Source organism: Argentina anserina, chromosome 2 (assembly GCF_933775445.1).
Source record: "Argentina anserina chromosome 2, drPotAnse1.1, whole genome shotgun sequence".
NCBI lineage: Eukaryota > Viridiplantae > Streptophyta > Magnoliopsida > Rosales > Rosaceae > Argentina > Argentina anserina.
The window spans coordinates 23,467,374-23,483,348 of record NC_065873.1 but is presented as its reverse complement, the minus strand read 5'-3'; the positions used below and the strand labels follow the sequence as shown (position 1 = coordinate 23,483,348).

The following is a 15,975-nucleotide window of genomic DNA, read 5'->3' as shown; positions in this document are numbered from 1 at the left end:
CGAACTAATTGTCAAACCCATATGATTTAGTCAAGAGAGAGGCAGAACAGTCTTCCAATATATTGACACAACTACACCGCCACATAGAATGGACCATCGACCAGCGAGAAACACTATCGGTAAGAATATATATATATATATGAACGATTGGATTGATTGTTCTTAAAGAGATTCAATGATGATTTCGACATACATATCAAATGGCGAAAACTTTCCAACCGGTCAGGAATGTATCCAATAGTACCCCAAAAGAACGCCCGATCACCTCGGCTTCGGAAATTGGCAATGTGCATGAGAGAATCATCATCTATGTGTAGTTTAAAGGCCTTAAATAGAGTTAACTGTGTCTTAGAACTAAATATGGAAGATTTGTTAAGTAGAATTACAATGAAAGGTAGCTAATAACTAAAGAATACTTGTCTGTAGGAGTAACATCCAAACACATATTATGGTAGCTAAAAAGTTCAATGCACCACTTAACTAAGAATCTAGCTAAGAAACAAAAACAAAAAAGCAACCAAAGACAAGAATATACTACTGGATCAAACAAAATAGAAAGAGAGAATAAAGTTGCATTACTTGATACTCGACTCAAGCGTCCCACGTTCATCAATCATCAGCAGGCAAAGTCCCCATCCAATTTGGAGGCAGCATGCCTGTCTGTTCATGCACCGTCTTGAACAACGGCGGCAACATTTTATAAACTCCGGCCGCCTCCTTCATAGCCGCATTGCTGTCGCGGCCACTAACAGCCTCTCCGCCATTAGTCCATATACTAATCTTAGGCTGAAGTCCACGCACCGCCCCGGCATTGATCGTAGCAAGCTGTTGAAACATCCCGCCATTGATCATCAAGAAATCCCTCATTGCCCCATAGTTGCCACCCAACGAGTCCATAAGAGTACTTATGTAAACACCTTGCGCTTTTCCAAGTTCCACAAGTCCCTCAGCTTCTTTCTTCTTAGCATAGAAGTCTCCATCAGCAGCCTTTTGCTTAGCAAAGAATTGCGCCTCTGCGGCTGTTTTTGTTGCCTCGGCCTCTCTCCCTCTCTGGTAAAGAATTGCATCCGCTGCCTTTTGTTCCTGGTAGAGCTTCCAATTTGCCTCCTGAGCCTTTGTTTCAGCCTCGACCGTGGCCTTGCTCAAATACTCAGCCTTGAGCTTTTCCGTTCTAGTCAGTGCATTCATCGTCTCCACTTGCTTCTGCAACTGGGCCTCCTTCATCGCCACCGCCTTCTGCGCCTCAACCTCGGCCACCTGCGCCTCCTTAGTCCACCCTGCCTTCTTCGTTGCCAGCTCAGCATTTGCCTTAGCCACCTCGGCATCTCTTTGGTTCTCATAAACCTTGACCTCCGTCTTCACCTTAACCTCCTCCATCTTCCCCTCCCCTTCCCTCCGAGTCGCTATGATCTTCGTCTCGGCATCAATTTTGGCAGCGTTTTGCAATGTCTGCCCCTCCCTGAGCTTGGAGCCAACCGCACCTTTCATTTTCGCATCCGCCACGTCGACCTTGGCCTGGTTGGCAGCCTCCATCTGAATCTTCTGTCCCAAGTAACTGAAATATTCATGTCCAGGTACGTCCACCAGCTGCTTCACATTTGCATTGTAAATGAAAAGCCCGAACTGATTGAGCTCGATCTGAACCTTGTCAAAAACCTCCTTCTTGAACTCTTTGGTCCCCTTGAACACATCTTCCATAGTCATTGAGGCCACAAGGACACGAGTCTCACCCTCTATGATTCCCTGGACAAGCTCCTCGACGTTCTTCGAGTTCTTGTCGCAGCCGGCGAGAAGCCTAGCGTACTTCTCAATAGCCTCCATGTCGTCCGCTCGGGGGCCGATGGTAAATACGGCAGGGAGGACAAACGGGAGCTTCTCGGCGCTCATGGCCTGGACTTCGAAGGTGTAGTTCACCGGAGAGAGGTCGATGATTGTGTAGGACTGGCCAGGGAGCAGCCATGCCTTCTTTGCAATCTTCAAGTCCTTGATTCCGGCGCCCGTGATCACCAGATACTGGGAAGCACTTGCTACTCTATACATGACTTAAGAGTCTGATGGAAATATTACTGCAAAGGTGACCTGATCGTTAAAACGAAGCTTGTATATTTTGAGAGAGACCAATATATACAGGCCAGGACTTGAATGAAGAGTTGCAGTTGCGTTATGATTTTCTGCAAAGAAGATGCATTAAGAGTTTGAGACTCACTGTATCAAACGAGGTTTGTTTCAAACGGGACTTTAGACATTTTGAAGTTATCCAAATACTCCATTTTAGATCTAATCATCACGTACAATGTCATGCAACGTACGGGATCTAGACTCCTACACTGTGCCCACCACTTGTTTCAGCACCTAATTTCCCTGATCTGTCTATTTTGTTTGGCTTTCAAGTTCTTGCTCGGCTTTCAGCTCATGTTATTAAAACCAGAAGTTATAAACTTATAATATCTTACATAGTTGGTGTAGAAGTTCATAGAGATGTCTAACAAAGTGGAGGAGATCCCAGCACTTGCAAATAAGAGAGAGAATTGAAACGCTGCAGCAAGAGGCAACCCGATATGAGTCACATGACCATTACTCATCGAACACAAAGTGACCCTGTCAATTGTCAGCTCATTCATGTTCTAACATGGGAATACAACCCTAATAGCGAATATATATCATATTACTAAAGTTTTATATATATCTTCAGAGACTGCAGGTGTGTTGTGCCTGATTTTTACACCCATAATCAGACATTTGCAGACGAATTCAGAGTTGGACGTCAAGTGTTCAACCCAACTTGACAAACTTGACAGGGAGACATGAAATTCACAAATGTTTCCATACGTGGCATTCTGCACTACAATGTGGCACAGCTTGTATGTCCTACTGTGTGTCTACATCGGCTCAAACTGGATTTTTCTCTTATGACCCCCAATTTGGAATGTTTGCTGTGGCTTCATTCACCATCTTAACCAGAGTCACCTGCACGGTTTCGTAGTTTTGTGAATATCAATGAATGAAACCTTACATGTATACGCAAACATCAAAACAGAACAGTCTAATTTCCGCATGTTTTGCAAACATCAATCTTCTGCAAATGGTACGCAAATGAATATTATATATATATATATATAGTGGCCTGCAGAAAGAATCAAGCCTTGACCTCCTCTCCAATGCTAATCACTACTGTGTCCTGGACACTATGCATTGGATTGGAGAAAAAGTCATTTGAATGTCTGTTAACAAGAATAAGCATGAAGTAGCCTGAACTTCTAAAATCATGGTACACCACTAACTAAGCCTAAACTCCACTGATCGAAGTAAGCATAAGCAAATAAAGCCATCACAGTTATACCAGCATACTGCATAAACTTTGACAACAGCATGATAATATAACTGTTCAGCCTTGTTGTTGTGACTGCACTCAGGTCAACAACCAGTTAAGATGACAACCTCAATCAAAAACTCAAAATCTAAGCTAGACCACCTAACCATCAAATAGATCCTGAACTCGTACAATTTTAGTGAAGGGGTAGACTTTCCTTTGCTACCAGCTCAATCTAATCTATCTCTATCCTACTTCTCATCAACTAGACAAGTGATATTTAAATGTCAAAATAAAGGGCTTCACAGCACAGACAATTCACAATCCATTTATATTCGCATGTCGTAGCCAATCGTAATGCCATTTTATCATCATTCACTAGAGTGGCAAACTTTACAGCAACATGTATACGTGAAAGATAATACAAGTTACATACCACACTTTCCGGGACACCAGGTGGAGGTAAAGCAAGATTTTTAGGTGGTGCAACAGTATCATAAGATCTTTTATCGAATCTCCATTCTCCAATCTTTCCATATGTTAGCTCACCCTACAATCAGAAACATAAAAAATTATTAGCCATTCATTACACAGGTGAGCTGACAGAGTTGTTTCGTGTATCCAAAACTAAAAACACATTGGGCAGTAAATCAAACAGCCAAAAGCAACATTTCTTCCACATATACTTCTCCCTAAGCACTTCAGATAAAGGTATAAAAGAGCTAGTATACAACAGAGTACCTTCATATTGTAGTCACATCCATATGTGTAATGAATTATGAACTTCTTGCCAATTTCTGTATCCCATGGAGGCTGATAGAATCAAAAGCCAGAAAGAGGTTAAGGCACACACATGTAGGCATCAAGAATGTGAAGCAACAATTTGCTCTTCCAGCTAGCGATTGACTAAATTTAAAAAAAATTATAACTTGCCATCGTGAAGGTCTATACATCATAAGGTAATAAAAGAGAATAATGATCCAACTAACCTGAAGCATGAAGTCCTTGTACAATATATTACCAACACCATGGAGAGCGGACGCTGTCGCATAAGCATACCTATATCATGATACAGATTTAGTTCAAAATTATTTCTGATAATCATGCGAAAGGAATTGGACTCTACTGTAATTTTATCAAATAACTATGTTCGCAAGGGAGGGCTCACATTTCAAGCACCCAACCGAAAGCTTTGTCAGTCTCAGGATCCTTTTTCATAGCCAAAGAAACATTCATCCAGGTAGGAGCAATCTTCTTAAGAGCTTCCTGTCGGTCATTTATTTGAAAGAGACAGTCAAAACACCGAAAAACCTAAACAAGACTGTAGTTGAAACTGAGCCACAATAAGTTAAAATACCTTCCCAACAATTACAGGAGAGTTTCCAATTGGATCAATGTTAGTTACCGGTCCCTTTTCCTCAGGGTAGTACTTCCGTAGTATCCTCTCATACTTCTTAGGTTCAATGTAAAAGAAAGGAAATGCACTTCCGAGCCCATCTCTGGCCAAGTTCGGTATGGGCTTAACAATTACATGATCCGGCTCAGACATCAGTATATAACTGCAGATGCAATAGCAACAGTTCACACACAAGTTCAACCTAATGAACATACACAACAAACACGATCGATTCATCAATACAATAGGAAAGCATCTCGTACTCTTCTTTAATGTCTGCTTGCTGAAGCCATTGCACAAATGCCCATGGCCTGTTGAGAACTATATATCCCTGCCATAAAAAAAAAAAGTGGTTTACTACAACGCGGAGGTGAATCTTATACACATTTCCACAATTTCTCTATCACAAGCTTAGATTTTTTCACCTCAGTCATCAACAGCTTTTAAAGTCAGTGATTTAGATCAAATATGGTAAATTCTTACATTTAACCTCATTAAACTAACAAACTAGAGCTCAAACCAAGTCTCATTAATTCAGAAATTTAATCAGATAAGGAAAATTCTAGACCTAAATTGAATTCAGAAAACGAGGATACGAGAATCGAAGCGCGAACCTGATCCATTCCAGCAGGCAAAGGCTGAGCAACGAAGGTAGGGATCTCATCCATATACTTATCAGGCTTACCAGAATGCAAGATCCTAGTGAACCCGCCCATCTCCGAACCCGCCCCGTTCTGATGCTTCTTGAACCAGTAGTACATGATCCGAGTCTGCCACGTGTTGTAAACAGAGTCCGACGCCGTCACCGCCGTGTGGAACAGTCGCTTGGAGCTCGCCGATTTCGTTCGCGATCGGTCCACCGGCATCTTGATGACGGGGTCCACGGAAAACGAGGAGGACGACGACGACCGCGACGGGCCGGGGAGGTCTTGCTGGAGCGGTGAATTGGCTGAGATGATTATGTTGTAGGTGATTAGAGCAACCGAGAAGGTCACCAGAATGGTGAAGAGGAAGTTGCCGCACCCCATGGCTCTGTGATACTCTCTGGTTCTGAGCTTTTTGGTTTTTCTGTGGAAAATGGAAGGTGCAGAAGAAAATTGGCGGCTTCAAAAGTCGTCTCTTTCACGTTGAGTTGTTCAGTAGAGTTGCGACGACTTTTTCCTTTAATAGTAATAGAAACTCTTTTTGGGCTTTCTGAGGCCCAAGTAGAGTTTCGTAAGCTGACGTATAAAATAGTGCAACATACCTAATGCGATGTTTAACAGGAAGAGATGGAGGTATAGAGAGAGCAGGGGAGGATGGGCGTTCGTCTCTGGCTGTTGGGCATTTGAATCAAACACAAGGATAATCCCTATTACCATTTTCATCGTATTTCTGGTCGAATCCGAGAAAGGAGGACGTGCCAGCCAATCTATCACATTTATACAACCTTTCACAAACTATGAAATATTTCACTTTGTAAGAAAACTGTGTCGATACTAGTTCTACTATATCATCTGTCAACTTGTTTTAGTTGGCCTTAGACCAAACTTCTCACTGAGCAATTCGTCGAGCGATCTCTTTAACAGCATCTCTTACACGAGGGAAGCGACTGACCCATCGAGAATATCCTGCAACACAAGATATTTTGTTGATTCAACAGATACAGAGACCTCTTCCCTCTCTCTGAGGGAGTGTAATGCTCCCAAGTATTAAAAACCAAACTTCCGCCCAACTTATAGCATCAAAGGAAAAATAATAAAGACATTTAAGAGAGCATCTGACATACCTTCAGTGACAATCTCAACAAGATCCGTTTCTGCTTCAGCAGCATCAGACATATCCTTCAATAAATAGAAAAGGGAAATCAAATTTCTATGCCACAAGTACTGTACTTATAATGTAATAAATTCCAATGTCCAAACCTAACTGCCTTGCTCTCCATGTTTAACATGGAGGTCAATTTAAAAACGCACACACTCATATTATATTTTGTGACAGTCAACACATCATGCAGTATACCTGTCCCCATGAAGCCATGCTTCTTGCGATGAGCTGAGACAGGCTATTGAGACAGTTGTCATCAAAGTTGGGATGCTCAAGAAGAGCCTTCTCTGAAGTAAAATCAAACAGCAGCGTACAAATACTTGACGCCATCATTATGATTGATGGGTCATCTACACCCTCTGTAATCAGCATACAAAAATTCCAATTAAGATGCATAATTGATTTTATATCTATTATATTAAGAGGATGTTTTGTCTGCATGCATAGAAAGAAAAGAATGCTGATAATACAGCTGTAAGCTCACTATCAAATATCCCAGAGCAAATGAACTACTTTCAATATGCAAACAAAAGCTCCTTAAAATAAAAAATTTTAACCACGGGTACATAACTCAGAACTCCCTTAAAAGTAAGACTTGTAAGTTTAGACATTAGAAACCAAAGATGGATTATATTGCACAGAAGGAGATAACAAGTTATACACAGACAAAGGTATTCAAGACTAAGTGTTTTACTAGTTCAGAGACAGATAAGAGTTTTTCTGGATTTGTTTAAGTCTTATGCTTCTCAAAGAAGCACTGGAAGAGATCTAGGGTTTAAAAGTAACTAGTAGATAGGTGCTGCTCAAAACATTAATGCTTTTAGAAATCCAACAATATGAATAACAGAAGACATACAATGTTTCCAAGACGAAAATAATAGGCAGTAGGAAAAATCTATAGGGAGCTGCATTGTACATATTAAAGCGAAATGAAGGATTTGATGGTACCTGTCCACTGTGCCAACGCTTTCAGTAGACTGACGAGAGTCGAATAATCCAAAGGGGCTTGGATTTGCTCTTTCTATTAATGAAAAGAAATAGATTGTGTTCAAAATTGCACCCATAAGTAAATTGGTATAAAACATTAATACACTACCTTTAAAAGAAGATTCAAGATTGTGTCACATGCCAAAAAAATGCAGCCCTTATCATCCACTTGGAAACCACGCAGCCCAATCAAATTAACAAGAAAATCAACAACCTGCAGGTAGAATTAATGTGTTTTCAAATAGGCTTGTAGATGTTGATGAAACACACCAGTAGATGTGAAAAATTATACCGAATTGTTCACAACTTACACGTGCTTCCACTATGTAAAAATCACAGTAGTGAAAGTGCATACAAAATTGTGCACAAGTATTTTTGGTCGGAAATAAACTAGTATGAGGATCTGAATCGAAGGAATTAATCTGACTTACAGACTTATGACCTCCGCAAGAAATTAATGTTTTACATCCTTCAATCTCCATTGTCGATTGACACAGCATTGGAAGCAAAAAGCATATGGCAAAGAAGGGTCTGCAAGTAGACATGTCATAGATAAAGATCTGTCTCAGAGACCATAACTAAGGTTTAAATATCATCAAAAAACAATTATGCCAGAGTCAACCTTATTTCATCTTCACCTTCAATGGAAAGCATATACTCGAGAAGTTCTCCAACCTTCTCACTGCATGAAAGAGGTGCCTCTGCAAGATAGCTGCAGGACATATATCAGCTTAATTCTTCCAAAAATTATATATATCACCTTAATTCTTCCAAAAAGAATTATATTAGCTTTAAATCTTCACTAATCTTAATACAAAAATACCAATGATAAATGACATGAATTTGGTTTTTTTCTAGGGTAGATGATAAGTTCATGGAAAATTACATTCTATATAAACCAACAATTTGACAAAGAAATCTTCTATTCAAACCTTCCCTACATAATTAGCAAGAGAGATGAGAGAATACCTGCCGATAACACGCACTGAAGCAAGAAGATCATCTCCCTTCCTTTGCTCATGTTCCTGGAAAACCGTAATGTGAATAACATAGCACAGTAAAATTCAAGGTTATAAGGTAATCCAATGTTATAAGGTACTGTTACCTTTGCATCTTGTAGATACTCTAGAACTACACCAATTGTCTCATTAAGGCCATTGATGACCCGCGAGACAGTATTTTCATTGATGAGTTCATCTACACATAATTGTAACAGAAACTGTTAGTATCCAAACAAGAGAGCATGTAATTTCAAACAGCTCCTTGCTACACAACAATACTAATTTATCTAATCTTGTATGAGTTTAATTCATATAGGCTACAAAAGACCAAAAACTGAAGGAACTCCCAAGTGCAAAGCGGGACAGGAACAGTCAAAATAATGTTTCATCTGAACATTTTCCTGCTTCAAGGGTCCTAATTCCTTAATGGGGTTCTAAGTACACCAAGATTATTATCCAGTCAACCATTTTAAGGAACTTAGGAAAGTGATAGAGTAAAGATGACATACCTTCATTCTCACTGGCGTTTGATATTAAGCTAATTATTCTTTCAAGTAAGGAAAAGGCAATAGCCACATTTCGTTTCTTTAAAAGCATTGTCTCAGCACTGGGTGAGGATTTCTTAGATGCTTCATCTTTTAAGTATGCTAGATCATTCAGAAGAACAGCAACTTCGACCCTTGATTGCTCCAACACTAGCACTAAGCACCTAAAAAGTTAAAAAGAACTGAAGATCAAACCCACCCATTACATAACATACTGTATAAAAGTACACCAGACTCAGGCATGCAGATACGAAAGATCACTAGTATAGCATACCTATCTGTTGGAATAGGCTCTTTCCCATCAGCTGAAGTTATCTGACCTACCAGCCACTTTTCCCCGAATATCCTCACCATAGACTCGGCCAAAATAAGCGCCTGAAGCTTCTCTGTAGGTGCTGCAGCAAATACATGAGAACAGGAAATCAGTATATCAAATTTTAAGGCCTATACGAGATAACATTAGCGGGCAACAACAAAATAAAAGAAACAAAAATAACCAGTCATCTCAAATCACAAAATACGATTCAAAAGGGTGATTCTATTGTAGGTGATATTTACTATCTAACAACTCATTATCAATGAATAGAAGCAGTAAGTTCAACATACCAACACAGTTTTGTAGAACGGCGGCAATACCATCACGCATATAGTTGGGCCAATTATTTTCTGGGAGTACACGCAGAGAATCAGAGAGCGGTGCCTGAATATACCAAAAGGATGTCAGACTTAGTATTAAAATTACCGACATATCACAGTCAAGGATTACAAACACAGTCATAACTGGCACCACTGAGTTTGAGACTGAAATAGCTTTATTTCATCTTACGACCAGATTTAATAAGGAACACTAATAGTTTAAGCAAGCATATTCAGTCAAATGATATCGTCTTCTAGAAAAGACATAAAAACAGTGATTGCATACCTGAAATTTTGGTGAGAGGATGGCTGTCAGTATGTGAAGCGCATCAAATTTCATAGCATCATGCAAGACAGAAAATTGCCTTGCTATGGCAGCCACCTAAAAGAAAAGGGAAAATATTATATAACATCATATACCACCTTTCAGAGACAGATAAACAATTATCATTACAATCAGCTTTTCCAGCTAAATTGAAAAATCTCAGCAGCGAAGAGATGAGCACAGTGAAAGGATATGTTCAAATCACACTCACAATTATCGACAGCTCTGGTATATAGTCATTGTTAATGCTTTCAGGATAGAACTTGTTTAGTAGCAATTGCACAAGTTTCATCGCGATTTTCATCTGATGTGAACCTGCACAGAATTTCACCTCTTAAATCCACGAGTTAACACAAGAATGTTCTGCATAAGACTATTACAATGACACCAAACTCCATATTTCCGCAAATGCTATTCTAGCAAATAACTAATCAATACGAGAAATACCATCAGGTAAAACGGGCATATGAGAAGCCAGTAGCTTCATGCCCCCAGATGAGTACAATGTCATGGTTCCATCTTCAGAAGCCGACGAAACCAAATATAGAAACTCATAGCATTCTTCAAGTACAGCTGGTCCTGATCTGCATTTCCACAAAATAATCAAAATCATGACATCATCTAACCTAAAAAAACAGTCCCTTCACGATTTTATCAGTATCCTCAATTTAAACCTAAACTTACTCTTTGGATAAAACTTCCAGTACTAGCGGAATCTTTGAGACCATCTCACTAGAAGCAGCAATCTGAGGAACACGGCAAAATGCAGCAAGAACAGTAACCGAAAGCTGCAAATACGCGTCGCGATTTTCGCTTACGCTTCCTTTCCCCATTCCTAACCAGTCGACGAAAAATCAAACCTCTAAATCATGCTTACCTAAAATTTCTAATCAATTTCAATCTCAAAGCTGGAAATGAGCTGCTAATTTACTCAAGGTCACAAACTGTTCAGGTACAATGAGGTGGAAACAACTAGAGTACCGGTTCGGAGGAGGCGGTCGAGAAATTGGAGGCCGACGGCGTCATAGATAGTGAGGAGGGAGGATAGGTCGTCGCCTTTGCAGAATTTAGTGACGAAGAGGAGTCCGGCGAGGCGCTGCTCGTCTCTTTCGCCTTTCAGAAGCTTTAAGCAGTCGTCGAGCGCCGGCGATGATTGGTCCTGGAAATGAAGGCATTAGAAAATACGAGATAGAGAGAGAGAGAGAGAGAGAGAGAGAGACTGGCTTACCATCGGAGAATCGAGAGCTGAAGAGAAAACCGGTGATGGAGAAATTTGGAGGGTTTTTTGAACTTCTGGAGGCTTCGGTGGCTTCACTGCTGTGGAGTCCTGACTCCATAAATGCTTTGGTTTTGGGCCGGAGGACCTTGCTAACGGAAACCTAAACTTCTTTATTTGGGTTAAGCCCAATTTAGTTTTCGTGTCTATTATATATATTTTCTTCTAAATTATTTCAGTCTCTACCATGGAATGTGGGATCTTCATGTTAATACTGCACATCAATTTGATTAATTAGGAGCAATACACACTTTACGCATAGCAGTGAATCATTCGACGAAAACAAACGTCATGTTCAGAAAGTTGTACTACATAGGCTAACTTCACAATGTTGTCACCGATTGTGTTACCAAAAATGGTTCAGCTAGAATCACTTATGTTGTAGTACACTTTTTGCACTTTCTTCTTCTCGGATTTGGAAATATAAATCAAAATGCTCTCCCTAAATTTACTAATTTAGCGTTTAGCTAAATGGAGAAAACCGGTGATTGACGAGTAAACATTAGTTTAAGACCTGGACCGTTGAGAGAGTAATATTGCAAAAGGTCTACATGCACCATCAACTACTATCATCACATTACAAGTATGTAAAACGCTAATGTAAGCACCAATGCACCATGATACTTGAATCGAACACTTTGAGTTAGGTCAAGTGGTCATTGGCTTTCGAAACCGAGAAAATGACTCCTCAACCATTATTGAAAAGAATGGATTCGCTCCAGCTAGAAATGATGTTTCAATCTTTATAGAACATATATAAACACCAAATTAAACCCTCTTTTTTTTGTCGAAATAAACAGAAAATTAAACAGGAAATGGATCGAATCACATGCAATGTGCCTTGTCCAGCTCCATGTGTCCCCCCTAAATATATTCGAACTCTTGTTTATCCATTCTCCAACACGTAATATGAAATCTAATATAAAAATTTGCCACATAAAATATGTGTAGCCATCTGGATCAGATAAGACCCTTATCAGTAAAACAAGGAAATAAAACCAGTCACCGCTTTCTCATAAAACCGTCAACCCCCGCCTCACGAATCCAAGATCCCACATTCCTCCTATGCTCCCCTATTTTACGCAATTTTCGTTATCAATTCCCGCCACTACTTCGTTAATATATACTTTAATAATCAAAAGAGGCCTTAGTAGCCGATTTAAAAAATATATATTATTTTAACTTTGAAAGATTAAAAAAATTATAACTCATAAAATAAAGATGAATATAATAATAACTTGCAAAATAAACCGATAATTTAAAATAAGAAATAGCTAAATATTAACTATATATATCTCTAAGTAACTACGGTATCTCTATGAAATTATTCAATTACACCCAACATGTGTGGGTGTGTCTGTGTCTAGATATATATAATGAAACTACTCGCCATATTACGTTGTACTAAGGTATTGCAATTGCCTAAAGCACAACCAGGGCTTGTATTCTTTATTTTTCTCACACAAAAATCTCACTACTTAACGCCTCAAAAATTTGAAACGTAGAACATCATCATTTTTAAAATAAATATAGATTTTTGATATTTGACATGTTTGTTATTTTAGGTTCCGTAAAGTTTAATGATACCGGATAAGATTTGTAAATTGTACAACTCAACATTAGACTACGTACAGCGAAAATCAAAGGAAAACATGAATTGGAACTAGATTACAACCAAGCTAGCTCGGAATCAACCAACATTAGAGCAAATATTTATTTTGAAAAAAAATAAAAGAAAAGAAAGTCGAACGCGGGGATGACATTGGAAAATAATTTAAAAAGAAAAAAGAAAACCGGTACCACGCACAACCCACGGTTTATTCGTTCCAGGTTCATACACACTCCCACACGGCGTAACTGCCGGGCCCATGTTCACCACCACTCCGTTTTACCTCAACCTATAAATTCTCACTCCCCCCCTTAACCTAGAAATGCATCACCAAAACTCAAATCAAAAACCGCAGTCCAAAGAGCAACCAGAAGACCCCAAAAATGATGAACGATTACGGACCCATATCGCCGCCGCCGCCCAACAATCTGAAGGAGAACCGCCACCGATCGATGTGCCTCCCTGTGTGCTTCTCCAGCTCCACGCATCCATTCGACGTTTTGGACGACGACGACTACCCCAGGACACCGCGGTCGCCGAGGATGCCGGAGCTCAGGGACCGCTGCCGGAATCTCATTTCAAAAATCGGAGGACACAGGCGCCGGAGGGCGGCGTCGGCCGACTTCAGCTACGACGCGTACAATTACTCGCTCAATTTCGAGGACGACACCTCACGCGCCGACGATATTATTCACCGGTCGCGGCTGCCCCCCTCCGCCTCCGGGAGCCTGACCCCGCCGGAGAAGTCGACCACGAGCCGGCATATTCTGGACGACGTTATCCTGGAGGAGGATGAGTACAACCGGAGCTGGAGGCGGTCGGCGCCGGAGAAGGTACCGAAGAGCCGGAACACGGTGTCGAGGATCGGACTGCGGGGGCGGAACCGCCACTCGTCCACGTCGGCCGATTTCAGCTACGAGCCGTCGAGCTACGCGCTCAATTTCGAAGATGATAGCAGCAAAGCCGACGAGCTTGGGCCTGATAATGGGTTCATGGCGCGTTTGCCGCACTCGCCGACGTGTGAGAGGTCGACGACAACGAATCCACCTGCAAAGTGTTCGGCGCTTCGGCCGGGGATTTCGGCCTTTAGCTGAGAATAGAACACGACGTGCGTTTGTTGATAAACATGAATCCCAATGGATTAAAACGCAGTCGTTTTGGCGCTCTGAGGAACGGGCTGAACAGAACAGCCCATCAGGATTAGGACTCGGTTACCAGTCTTTTTGTACGGATTAAGCTACAGTTTCAATTTTGCGGCTTTCAACATGGTCTTGTATTCCATCCACAATTCCTTTTTTTTTTGTCGAAGTAGAATTTCAACTAGTTGAATCAACATCCATGAGATGTACTGTTCTTTATTCTTCTGTGTTTGTTGAGAGATGCATCGCATATGATCGAGCGGTATAGAAGCTCTTACCATTCTCATTAACATTATTCTCAGAGAAAATTAGAGAAAACCCCGTGAGGATAACTTTTTAAGAGAAACTCACACTTTTAATTTACACTCAATTCATATTTTAAACTTTCCATATAGATTATATGTTTGTAATTAATATTTATACCAAGCCTAAATTGCCTTTTAGACACATAGAAAGTTAAAACTTAACATCTTTTTATTTGAATTTGAAATTTTAACTAAACTTGAATCTTATTAACTCTATTTCAATCAAATTCATCTATTAATTTATCTTAATTTGGTGACTTGAGCGTATATATATACTCATTACAAAATTTTTTCATTTGTAATAAAAATGTGTAGTTCTTGATCTATTTAGTAGATATATTCTTTCTAATATTATCGCACACGAAAAATTGAGAGAATTTGATATGAAGACGGAGAAATATGCTTTGAAGAAAAGATAAGATCAACTATGCATATGATACTTTTTGTCATTTTCTCCAAGTGATAGTTGAAGAAAAGTTTTGAATCATACAAGAAAGGTGTTGGATTCCACGAACATGTTCACACTTTGTGTTTCTTATCATAAGGTACACATCTTGTTCTTTAATTACTTTGTCTAATATTTAGGTATGTATCATCATCTTTTAACCAAATCTCTAGTATAGAACACTAATAAATCTCACAGCTGTGCGAGGTATCTAAACCAATATTTTACCCAAAGAATAGAGTTACATTTTGAATAAATAACTTACCTATATAGTAGAATATGTAAATTACCTATATAGTAAAAATAGATAACTTACTAATTTAATATAGTAAAATATAACATACTTACATGGGACAAATCTTTTTACGAAGTTGAAACAACTTATTTTCAAAAATAACTTATCTATATCGTAGGACTAATTAAATAATATACATATATGGTAGAATTAACTTACCTATATATAGTAGGATTAATTAAATAACATACCTATATGGTAGAATTAAATAACTTACCTATATAGTAAGACTAATTAAATAATGTACATATATGATATAAATAATTTTAAACACAAAAGAAATAATTCACTTAATTTTGGTTTCCAAATCTTGATTGCATGACTTTGACACAATTAATAATGACACTAAGGCTATGAATTACAAATTTGTGATTAAAATAAATATTAATGTAATAAGCTTAGTTTATAGAATAAATTAAGTTAATTATTAGTAAATTAGGTATGTTATAAATTTGACTTTAGTGATAACTTTTGTAAAATTGAGAGAATGAATGTTTTATTGTTAATCATACATGGCAACTTTTGGGTGTAAATTAAAATGAAAAAAAAAGATGGGTTTAATTGAAAATCTCCTCTTTAAATTGGGTGATTGCAATTTAGATCCTATAAAATTGCAGTCCTGAAATGTAGAGGAGTAACTGATGCAATTATCTGTGGTAATTAATTTTTTGTGGCAATTAATGCTTATTTGTGGCAATTAATTTTGTTAAAATGTAGCATTCGACACATGCTGTCATTAGTCGTAAGTTACGCTCTAAGGTTTCTAATAGATTAACGGCTTTAATCGAGTAATTCGACATTTCGACATTCACTTGTTGTTGTAATTAACTTGTAAGACCCTCGTCATATTTTAGCGAAACAAATTAACTTGAGTAGAGTTGCTCATTTGCACAACACTCC

The 15,975-nt window shown here is 39.0% G+C and overlaps 4 protein-coding genes across 4 annotated transcripts; 1 reads left to right on the top strand and 3 right to left on the bottom strand.

Annotated features, from left to right (window-relative positions):
• Positions 1-606: 606 nt before the first annotated feature.
• Positions 607-2,405, bottom strand: LOC126782467 (flotillin-like protein 4). The gene has a single exon (XM_050507719.1). It carries the CDS (start codon positions 2,038-2,040, stop codon positions 610-612), a length of 1,431 nt encoding a protein of 476 aa, XP_050363676.1. The 5' UTR covers positions 2,041-2,405; the 3' UTR covers positions 607-609.
• Positions 2,406-2,528: 123 nt separating this feature from the next.
• On the bottom strand, positions 2,529-5,857 carry LOC126782468 (hydroxyproline O-arabinosyltransferase 1-like). Its single transcript, XM_050507720.1, has 8 exons — positions 5,321-5,857; positions 4,970-5,037; positions 4,668-4,869; positions 4,479-4,576; positions 4,300-4,369; positions 4,052-4,123; positions 3,747-3,860; positions 2,529-2,967 (listed from the first exon to the last, which is right to left on the bottom strand). The coding sequence occupies exons 1-8, from the start codon at positions 5,732-5,734 to the stop codon at positions 2,908-2,910; spliced, it is 1,098 nt and encodes a 365-aa protein (XP_050363677.1). The 5' UTR covers positions 5,735-5,857; the 3' UTR covers positions 2,529-2,907.
• A 142-nt stretch (positions 5,858-5,999) lies between these two features.
• Positions 6,000-11,297, bottom strand: LOC126782466 (uncharacterized). Its single transcript, XM_050507717.1, has 18 exons — positions 11,235-11,297; positions 10,988-11,165; positions 10,691-10,841; positions 10,454-10,590; positions 10,218-10,321; positions 9,968-10,063; positions 9,652-9,745; positions 9,320-9,440; positions 9,010-9,209; positions 8,605-8,696; positions 8,469-8,524; positions 8,122-8,211; positions 7,931-8,030; positions 7,609-7,713; positions 7,461-7,533; positions 6,708-6,871; positions 6,475-6,529; positions 6,000-6,316 (listed from the first exon to the last, which is right to left on the bottom strand). Exons 1-18 carry the CDS (start codon positions 11,235-11,237, stop codon positions 6,240-6,242), a joined length of 1,896 nt encoding a protein of 631 aa, XP_050363674.1. The 5' UTR covers positions 11,238-11,297; the 3' UTR covers positions 6,000-6,239.
• Positions 11,298-13,196: 1,899 nt separating this feature from the next.
• Positions 13,197-14,325, top strand: LOC126783775 (uncharacterized). The gene has a single exon (XM_050509306.1). The coding sequence runs from the start codon at positions 13,275-13,277 to the stop codon at positions 13,983-13,985; it is 711 nt and encodes a 236-aa protein (XP_050365263.1). The 5' UTR covers positions 13,197-13,274; the 3' UTR covers positions 13,986-14,325.
• Positions 14,326-15,975: the final 1,650 nt, after the last annotated feature.